The sequence below is a fragment of the Primulina tabacum genome, chromosome 6 (genome assembly GCF_025594145.1).
Source record: "Primulina tabacum isolate GXHZ01 chromosome 6, ASM2559414v2, whole genome shotgun sequence".
Lineage (NCBI taxonomy): Eukaryota > Viridiplantae > Streptophyta > Magnoliopsida > Lamiales > Gesneriaceae > Primulina > Primulina tabacum.
Window position 1 is genome coordinate 44,292,915 of NC_134555.1, and position 10,820 is coordinate 44,303,734.

Genomic DNA, 10,820 nt, shown 5'->3' on the forward strand with positions numbered 1-10,820 from the left:
TTTAGATTTACTTTCTTCAGCTAAGAGCACCTTATGCTTCTTCCTGTAAGACTTCTTATCATCCTTGGATCTCTTTTTGTGCTCATATGACTTATTCCTTCTTTCAGTTGAGCCTTGACTGTCCTTCTTGGGTTTGGGACAGTCAGCAATGAAGTGATCGAGTTTGCCACAGTTGTAGCAAGCATTTGATTCTTCTTTAGAATTGTTTATCTGATAATGCTTCTGGAAGTTCCCTTGATTCTTCCTCATAAACCTTCCAAATTTTTTGATGAACAATGACATAGCATCATTGCTCAGTTGATCAGAAAACTTCTCGACTGAACCAGTTGGTTCTGTTCTGACAGCAGCTAAGGCAGTTGTGGCTGCTGGAGTAGAAGGTTCTCCATCTCGAGTTTGCAGCTCAAACTCATAGGCCTTCAGATCAGCGAATAGGTCATGAAGCTCAACCTTCTTTAGATCTTTGGACTCCCTCATTGCTATGGTCTTAACGTCTCACTCCTTGGGAAGACCTCTGATTACTTTTAATGCAACTTCTTTGTTGGTATACACTTTTCCAAGTGCATTTAGCTCATTGATGATACAACTGACTCTTATCATACTCATGCATCGATTCTCCAGCTCTCATCTTGATGTTGTCAAACTTCTGAACATCAACATAAAGTTTATTCTCTTTAGTTTGTTCATTTCCTTCACAAAGCTGGATCAGTTTTTCCCAAATTTCCTTAGCTGTCTTACACATTTTGATTTTGCTGAAAGTTATTTTATCCAGCGTTTTGTACAGTATATCATTTGCCACATTATCCAAATTAGCTTTTCTTTTGTCTTCTGTCGTCCATTCATCTCTGGGCTTTTCTATTCGTTGTGATGCCCCTTCAGTTATTGCAACAGCTGTGTTGGCTTTCATAATCTTCATTGGTCCGTCAGTGATGACGTACCACATATCGTCATCTTGTGCAGCTAAGTGAGCCTGCATTCTTATTTTCCAGTTGTCAAAATCCTCTCTGGAAAACATTGGGATCTTATTGAAAGAAGACATGATGAACAGTTTGAGTGGAAATATTCTGAGACGAGATACAACCGCTCTGATACCACTTGAAAGGATCGGTTAGAAGGTGATGAGTGTTTAGAAGGGGGGAGGGTTGAATAAACACTCATAGATTTTATATTCTTTTCGAAGATTGGGTTCAGTTTAATGACAAACTGACACTCGATATCTCGTCAGTCAATAACAATCAGTTTAACTGAAAGACAGTTGCGGAAGTAAACTGATTGAAAGATAGAATAACTGACTGAAAATAATAACTGAAATAAAACGCACACGATTTGTTTCTGGATGTTCGGAGAATAGAATAACTCCTACGACACCCCTTCTATCACGAGGATATGATTTCCACTAAAAAACTTTGATCTAATACAAGAGTTGTACTGACCCACTTCAGTTTGAACTTAACACTGCCAAAACTGAAACTCTTAGTTTACAAAAACTTTTACAGTACGTGACTGAGTTTAACACAAATGAATGAATCTAACAAAGATTTCAAAGTGTTAACAATCTCGTAAATGTAGCCTTGATTGCTACTGATATATCTGATAAGAGTGCGCTTTTGATATTTGAATACGAGTAGTGATTTTAGCAGCGTAACATCAAGCTTGAATAGAATAGTTGTTCGTTCTCTCGTGTTGTTGATTTCAGCTGCCCTCTTCACCTATTTATAGGCTTCCCTCTCAACGGTAACATTAAATGTTATTTGAATTTTATATCCAATGATTGCCACATCAATATTCCTCTGACATCCGTACACTGCAATCTCTGAAATGCGGCGTTCCACTAAGTAACAGTCTGATGTGTACCACTGTCGGTTGAATGTCCTTTCCCGAAAACTGATGACGTGTTCAGCTGAAGAATCAGCTGCTGGGCAATAGCTGATAAGTTTTACAACTGCTGTTAGTTGGCTGCGCGTTCAATTGCGTAGTTTAGTTGCGGTTTCACGCGTTCAGTTATTATATAATCAGTTGGTTCGAGCTTTTGTCAATTTATTGACTCAAATGTAATAAACAATCTTTATTTTAATATAATTTAACATTGTTTGTTATATCTTTATCTATATATCTATATGAACAACATAGATAAAACCTTGATTTTTTTATCAATATACAAATGAACCAATTTCGATTCCGATCTTAACCGACCTGTAGTCACGCTAGCATGGCTAAAAAGACAGATACACACACGTGTGTATTGGCGCCTCAGTTCTCATCGCCAGTCGGATAACAGACCCTTGGAAACTCAATTCCAAAATTCGAGTTATTCTTTTTACCGTCGAGCACCCTTTTTTCACTCGGCAGGTCATCCGATTCTGTTTCTAGGGTTTATTTTCTCTTCTCAATTAACTGTGCGTCTATCTTCCTTGCCAATGATTCGATTTTGTCTTTTGTTGTTGGGCTTTTTGCATCTCTTTGATTTGCCATTCTTTTTGTAATTGCTTTTCGTTTTTTCTTCTCCTTGTTGTCAAATGACATTCGCTGAGTTTCATCTCAATTTCTTTGGAATCTTAAATGTTATAAGGACGCTCATGGAACAGTTACAGTGAATTTGGTTGAATTTGTGGTGCTTTTTAAGGAACAAAATTATATTTCTAAATCTTTTTTTCTTTGTTTCCATGTTTTGTCTTTTAATGAGAATTTATCGCTCCGAGTTTGTATGTATTAAGCTGGGTGCATGCTTAACTATTGATGCGATTATTTTTGTTATCATTTTTCATGTTGAAGGAATAGATTTGCTTGGTGAGGCCAAAATAGCCAATGGTTCATTAGGGACTCTTGTGATATATCTGTTTTGGAATATGACAGCCAATCAGCGGAAAAAAAGGGTAAATGCTGCCAGTTTGGTTGGCTGCACATCTTATGAGCGATATATGGTAAAAAGTAAGAAATTGAAACTACCGCCGCCGGCCCTGAATATGGCACCTACTATCTCTCTAGAGTGGGATAACAAGAAGAAGAGTGTTGTTTCAAAGAGGGATCAGATTGGTATTTCTCAAAGGCACTGGATTCCATTTATCGACGCTGGTCCTCACAGCCATATTATATTGGCTGATGTTTTTTCTGTTCCCCAGGAGATATTTGAATTAGAAAATTTATCCGAGGTTCTCTCTTATGAGGTAACTATATATAGACGGTTCCAGAATTTATTTTTTTTTCTCTAGGAATTTTTCTGTTCAATGAATCTTGTTATGTATAGGTGTGGCGGAGTTTGTTGTCCAAAAATGAAAGAAGTCTTTTATCTCAATTTCTACCCAAAGAAGCTGAGCCCGATACTCTTGTTCAGGAATTGCTTGCTGGGGATAATTTCCATTTTGGAAATCCTTTCCTCATATGGCAAGTTTTAATATGCATTCTTTTATTTTGAACTATCTATAGTTTTGTATAGTTCGTTGAACAACTCTTGGCCTTTTTATCAAATTAATTTCTTAATTTGTTTCGGTCGACTTTTAACTCTTTTCCCGTTATTATATTTTGGTTTTGTGTTTGCATCTTGTTACATGAGTCTCTTTTATTTTTTCATAAATTTATTTGGTGATATTCTTCCATCTTCTGTCACGGTTTGAACCTACTCACTTTGTGAGGCCATAAAGCCGTGCCTTTTTGTTTAATTTATTTTGAGGAAGGAAAACATCTCATCCAGCGAGGAGTGAGTCTGATCCAAGAAATTGTTGCTGATTTGTCAAACTTAAAATGAGTGAGGGAATGCATCAAATGTACATTATGCACTGTTGTTAAAAGACCTCAATGTGCATGCCTATTCTCAAATCTGAGTGAGGCTAGCTCTTGTGTCTTGACACACGCCATAGGCAAAATCTAAGTGAGGCTCAGCTCTTACCTCTCAACACATGCCAAAACTCAGTTTTTTGATGAAGTATGCCCTGTAAGACTGTAAAACCAAAGTCTCAACCTTGGTGCATGCTAAACGCGTGAGGTGTTTTTAATTGTGTACTAATCGTATGGATATTAAATTAGGGTGTACTGCAAGATGACAGTAATTCATTTTTGTTAATAGATTCATGAATACTTATTTACTGTTCAACAGTTTTTAAGGTGTGATGAATTTTTTTAAATATTATCCCTCAGGGTGTTTCTCTTTAATAATGTATGTGCCACGACTTGGGCGTTGAGCCTAGGCTTATGATACCGATGCGCCTCCATACACATTGCATTTCTAATAACTATGATATTATATCTTACGAGGATCTGCTAGTATATATAATATGTTTAGACACATTACCTGTGGCTTTTTTTGTTCATTGTTTTCCTAATGCTCGCAGCATTACATGGATGCTTCTCCTGTGATTAGGTTTGGGTGAATTTTGGATTTTCTTTTTCTAATCCAAGGGTGAAACAATAAAGATTTTGCTTTATGGAGATGTTAAGCCTAAGAAATATAAATTTATACCTATTTCCTAGTGCCATTATCATACTGACTATTGAGTTATATGTTTCTATTACTGGAGCAGCAGAATTGGTGTTTCGAATGCTACAATTAAGAACCACAATTGAAATGAATGTTATTTTTGCAAAAATTATTAAGATCGAACAAATATATGAATACAAATCTGATACTTAAATAGAATACTAATAACAGCCCTACTTCAGTTAGGTAACTAATTCTATTGCAATTAGGTTTTTGATTTCAATGTTATTCCAGTTTTAATGCTTAGGCAGCTTTAAAAAATAATCTACAAGCTACATTTGGAAATTAATAATAGAATAATCATTAACTCGTGTTGCATCAATATTCTACTCTTGAAGGAAACTCATCCTGGAGTTTTGTTGTGGCAAAGATAGAAAGTACCTAAAGATACTAGAGACCATGGAAGTTTTGGAGATATTCATACTCATGAAAATCAATTTTATAAGCATTATCTCAGTCTTCTTGATAATTTGGAATTACCAGTTTTTTGTGCTTGAGCTCATTGTAAGTGTCAACTAGAAATCTGTTCTTTAGCAAATGTACAAATACCAAATCTCAATAATAGTCTTTTCATGAATCATGACTATGCTTGTCCGCATCCAACTTTTACTGAGAGTTAGCTTCCTTGAGATTTCTCCACTCTTCATTGTGAATCACTGAATACATTACAAAAATCCTCCATATCATGATTAATGAGGAGGAAGAGGATTCAAATCCGTAGAATGCTTTGGAGCAATAGCATAGGCAACTTCAAAAGGTTCTTTTTTGGTAGGATGTTTGTCAAATTGTTTAAGGCGAACTAAATCTGTGGACGGGCGTCCCATTGCTCGGATTTCTCACCGCATAGCTAGTATCATGTTGCTAAGAGTATGATTGGCCACTTAGATTAGTCCATTCGTCTGTGGATGACTCATATTACTATTCTTCAAGGAATGTCGAACAACTTCCGCAATGTTATTCTCATCTTTGTAATTTCCCAAGCAACAAACAAACTTCACAAATTTATAGCACTCAAACTCCATGGTCCTTCATAAACCGTGTGATTTTGTGAGGAAGGGTTGCTCTTCATATCTGAAGAGAATTGATGCATCCAATTTGAATGACTTGGATGTGCTTTTCAGTTCCTTGAATAAGTTTTAAATGTCCAGTGATTTTCGGTTTTGTTGCTGCAGGGGTGCTTCTCTCTGTTTTGGAGAGCTCCATCCTGATAATGTTCTTCATGAGGAGGAGTCTCTCAAAGCTTGCAAGAAGGTCTACTACTCACATTTACGAAAGTATCACAACGAGTATGCAGTTTTGTCAACTCTGTATATTTATGTTCGAACATATGATGAATGACTCAGATGTGCTTTTACTTTAAGTTGTTTGTCTCATGATGTGTGCTTCTTTGCCAGCATGATTGGGAATGTGCTACTGTGGAAGGAAAAGTGGTCTAGTTGTGAGGATCCGGAAGTGGATATTGTGCATAAAGTATGGAGGTGGTTCTCTTCCTATGCCTATTTTTTCTTGATTGTCACATTCTATTTGTAAACTAAATAACCCGACTTGGGCTTTGTGTCTGCTTCTGTGTTTTAGGTTCTGTTGGGTCCTTGAATCTTTGGCCTTTTCCACTATTCTCTTGGCATAATTTGAAAGGAATTGAGGCTTATCGAAAAGATGATTAAATATATTGGAATTGTATTGCTTTGAGAGTAAAAGTCCTTGTGATGACGCTTGGAAGTTTTTATCGACGCTTGGAAGTTTTATACTTAAATTCTTGTTGTGTACTTTAAATTCTCGTCGCATTTGGTTTCCTATAACTACCTTCCTGCTTCCAAATAACTTTGCTATTTATGGTCAGCTTTTATAGTTTTTTTTATATATATTTTATTATAGTTTTCCTTTTTTCTTTTCAAGTTAGCAAAAATGGCATCATAATTTTTAAATTAGCGAAATTGTCACATTATTAATGCATGTGATTTAATTTTATATTAATATTTTTTGTATAGGAGAGATATTATACTTGATCATTTTACTTTGTTTCTTTTTCCATTGGCAAGCTATTCTTATTCTGAAATAAAATGTTATGAGCAGGACTAGGAATTATGCTGAGAAAAGTGTGCCTCTATCAGATACTGAAATTTATGATGCTGAAGAGAACCTTGTTGCGACACCTGACTCTTGTTCTTGGGCGAATTCAGAGAAAGAGTATGTCAGTGATAACCAGAATCGGGAAATGGTGCATGGGGATTTTGAAAGGAGGTTATCCAGTTCTACTTCCTCCAACTTACCTTTGTCCCCCCCTACTCCGCAACCCCACATGAAAGATCTAAACAGATCTTGTCATCTGATTCTTTCATCTAATCGAATGTGCAGAATAGTCAGCTTGAACAAAACAGGTGATAGCGACTTCAGTCGGCAAGAGGTGGCTGCAGTATCTAGAAAAGGTGGAAAGCTACACAAACACAATATCCAGCGTGAAAATGGAGCCAAATACATGTCCTATGTCAAGGTGGTTTGGTGCAACTTTAGTTTTTCAGTTTAAAATTTTGGCAGCCTTTCTTGGTTGGTATTGCACAATTGTATTAAGCATTCCTGTCTTATTTCGGGTGTCTTTTAAATATATGAGGAAAATTTACTTGAGGTTTATCAGGTTAGCAAGCAGCAGCATGAACGAGTTAAAAGTAGCATGAAACATGCTGGCATTAGCATTCAGCCCAGGTCTCTGAATAATGTTTTGGGTACCATCGACAGACTTAATGTGCAACCATTTGAGAAATTCGAGGAGGAAGAAGAGAAGAAGTTGTGTGATTACTGGTTAGTTATTGATGTTATTTTTTGAGCTCAAAATTTAAGTTCGTTAACATCCTCTCTGCATTATGATATTTTTACGACAGGCTAAAATTGGTAACACGTGACATCCCTGATGGTTTCATTTACTGGAGAAAGAGTGTATTGTCGAGGCGGCAATTAATACAGTCTCTAGGTGAAGAGATGGGAAAAAAAGTAAAGCCTGAGGAGGTTTGTTGTCTTCTCTTCCTCATTGGAAAGTTCTGATTGTCAGGGCATGGACCATGCATCTATTCAAATACCTTTTACAAAACTGAGAAAACATCCAGTTACTGCATTTTTTTCCTCGATACATTTGTGTAGGTTACTCTGGATAGGGACAGAGAAGGTTCTCCTAATAAGCTAATGGAACGCTCAGATGATAGCAAATATGAGTTTCTCCCTGCAATTACTATTGAGGTTTATTAGCTTTCCTTATTTTCTACTTACTTTTTATGATTTTCCTGTTACTGACTCTTTTGAAAGTGTAGTTTCTTGTGCAATGAAACCTTTAGTTCATATTTTTATGGTCAGGGTGTGGAGAAAGATCAATTTGATGACATGCTTTCAGAGCAGAGGGATAATGAGCTGGCAATCGATGAAATAGAACCAGTACATCAGGTTGATTTGGCTGCTTCTTTCTGTTCTTGTCTTGGTCGGAGTATCAGCTTCTGGAAATAGATATACTCAGTTAAGTGGCAGTTGATGAAATTTTAATGTAGTTGTGCACTTATTTTTGTTTCTCATGTGATGATCAGGCTAAAAAGATTAGAAAGACAGATTATGTATTTGAGGAGCAAGCGCAGGATACAGTTAAGATCGAGCATGGTGATATGCCTGACCATGTTTGCATTAAGGATCACCATCAGCAGCAGGTTGCTTCAATTGATAGAAGTACTATGCAGAGTCCTAAGTTGATAGAATCATGCAACCCTGTTGTTCCTCAAGATAAGCATCAACAGCAAAATGGTTCAGTTAATGGAAATCTTCAGATCAAGTCCCTGGATATAGAATCCCTTGTTAACAGTGCTAGTGCAGAAATAGATGATACTCTGACTTTTTCAACGTACACGGGAAATTTAAGCCATGTGATTATTCCAGTGAACCAGCGGCTTCCTCTTACATCTGCTATTGATGTTTGGCCAACAGGTGATACTCGTGGTTCTTACTATCAATCTGCTGCCGCTAATGATGGATATGCTTCTTCTCAAGAGTTGAAGCTTGGGAGAACACAATTTATGCAGGAGCAACCATTGCGAATACTTGATTTGGAAACAGACAGGCAAGATAAAGATGCTGGGAAGGATATGCTTCCGAGGCGATCTGACCATACATCATTATTCAGTTCCTACTCTAACCAAGATCAAAGTGAACCGCTCCCGTTCTTCAATGGCCATAATAGTTTATCTTATCATCACGAGCGAAAGCACTTGGGTGTAGATTTCCAGCCTGCTAATGATCCAATGGACGCAGGTCAATTTCAAGGGCATTTGACGGAACAAGTTCATCCGTCACTTCATTTGTATCCAAAGCCGAAGAGATTGAATGATTTTTACACGCATCAGACCTTTCAGGAGAGTATGTATTCTGATGGAAGTCGGTTTAACATGCCAAAGCAGGTGCAGGTTCCGGTCAATATTCATGATTGGTCCGCTGTTAACTCGGTAAGCATGACAGCTACTTCTCAACCTCATTTGAACAGTATAGAGTTGAATCAGAACTGGTATTCAGGTGAAAGTGGATCCCAAGATGTATGGGCTCCCTATGAAAGTGTGGTCCATAGCTTCAGCGGTGGACGTAATTCAGATCAAAGCCTATTCAGTGTACTTTCTGAATGTAATGAACTGCGACCTGCTATCGATTATGATCCGATGAGCTCCTCGGAGAGATTTATCCAGGCTGGAAAATACAGTGGGATGGGTGGAGGAATTCAACGGAGCAGCCTGCCACAAGAAGCACCTAATGCATTTAACTACTTGAATGGTCACGAGGCAGGCACTGCTGGTGTTAAAATCAGTAACCTGGGGTGGATGGGAATCCCCCAGCAGAATCCTGGGATACATGAGTCGTCCATTGATAAATCCTTTTTAAGGTCTTGGAATCAGTAAGGACCTTGTTTGTACGGTGCAACATTAATCAGGAGAGAGTTTCTGAAATATAATAGTATACACAAAGTTGTTCAGTTCATTTCAGCTCACCTGGATTTTGTTTTTTTTAGGAGATCCTCTTTTGGTTTTCTTTTTTCCTAGTTTTATCATTGAAGTTGATACTGCCCAAACGTGGTGCAGAGTGCACACGTAGAGCCAGTCCGATGCCCTGTATGTATGTACATATCTATACTTCTAATTAAGAATGGAGTGAGTGCCTTTAAGTACCTTGGTCAACAACAGGTATGGGTTGCCTGAAATGTCCTTTTATGCAAATATTACATTTTTTAATTTCCTAAATAAATAATAGAATTTTTATTTTTATTTTTCAAATACTATTACGTTTTTTTTTTTAATAAAATCTACAATTATTATTAAAGTTGAGGGTGGAAGAGTGATAACTTGGACTTTGGTGTGACCTTCAATCAAATTATTATCCTTGAACTTCGTTTTTGTTTTTTCCTTTTAGTTTTCATTTAGGCCCAGTTGAATTTTATAAGGAGGTGCAAAGATCGCCTGATCGTCCTTGATTCTAGGGATAGCATATGGGTCAGTCAGTGCTCTTCAAAAACGAAAAGAATCCAATACCTTAATTTTATTTAGTCGCCATAACCTTTCTAATGCCTTCTTCTTGTCCAATCTCCGCTCAATCATCCGCCTGAACAAACTGCATATTTGCCACCTCAAGCTGCTAGCTTCATTTTGATGTAATTTTTTTTTCTTGAGTTTAATCTTGGAATTAACGAATAATGTTATACCAATATGTGAAATTGATGTATATGATAGATTAGACGATTATATACATAATTTCGAAAAGAAATCTGAGATCATGTTGTGAAAACTGAATTAATATATGTATTCTTCATAATTCAAAAATCATAGAATTTGGAAATAATGATTCGAATAAGATTATTTGAAATAATTGATGAATATAAACCAAGGTTCTAAAAAGCGTGAAGCGTCCCGAAGCGCGGATGTCGAGCTTCAAGCTTAAGCAATATTAGCACATGCTTAAGCGTGAAAAAATATTTTTTATCTTTAGTGTAATTGTAATTATCTCAAACCAATAAATAGATAAAATAATACATAAATATAATAGATTTAAGTCTGATGCATTAATTCTAATATTTATAAAAGCATAAAAATCTCAAAATTACAATCTTTATTTGTTTTTGAAACTAGATCACATTAAAAAATACTAAATATTTGTCAAATCATTATCAGACATGCTTAATCATAATTAAAATTTACAAATAAACATCTAAATTATAAATCTTATTTTAAAATAAAAAAAAACATACTTTCAAAATAAAAAAAATTAAAATAAATATATGCGATAAATTGTGCTTAAGCACGCTTAATTAAACGCCTTAATTCAATCAAACTACAGTTTAACC

General features: G+C 36.2%; 1 protein-coding gene across 4 annotated transcripts; it reads left to right on the forward strand.

Annotated features, from left to right (window-relative positions):
• Positions 1-2,191: 2,191 nt before the first annotated feature.
• Positions 2,192-9,647, forward strand: LOC142549912 (uncharacterized). Of its 4 annotated transcripts, none has more exons than XM_075659143.1 (12): positions 2,193-2,346; positions 2,770-3,161; positions 3,242-3,378; positions 5,641-5,754; positions 5,863-5,946; positions 6,542-6,709; positions 6,824-6,959; positions 7,101-7,264; positions 7,345-7,468; positions 7,601-7,696; positions 7,811-7,897; positions 8,035-9,647. In XM_075659143.1, the coding sequence occupies exons 2-12, from the start codon at positions 2,844-2,846 to the stop codon at positions 9,382-9,384; spliced, it is 2,778 nt and encodes a 925-aa protein (XP_075515258.1). In that variant the 5' UTR covers positions 2,193-2,346; positions 2,770-2,843; the 3' UTR covers positions 9,385-9,647. The 4 variants fall into 4 exon arrangements, with proteins under 4 accessions (XP_075515256.1, XP_075515258.1, XP_075515257.1 ...); XM_075659142.1 differs by having other exon boundaries at positions 2,195-2,393; XM_075659141.1 differs by having other exon boundaries at positions 2,192-3,161; positions 7,113-7,264.
• Positions 9,648-10,820: the final 1,173 nt, after the last annotated feature.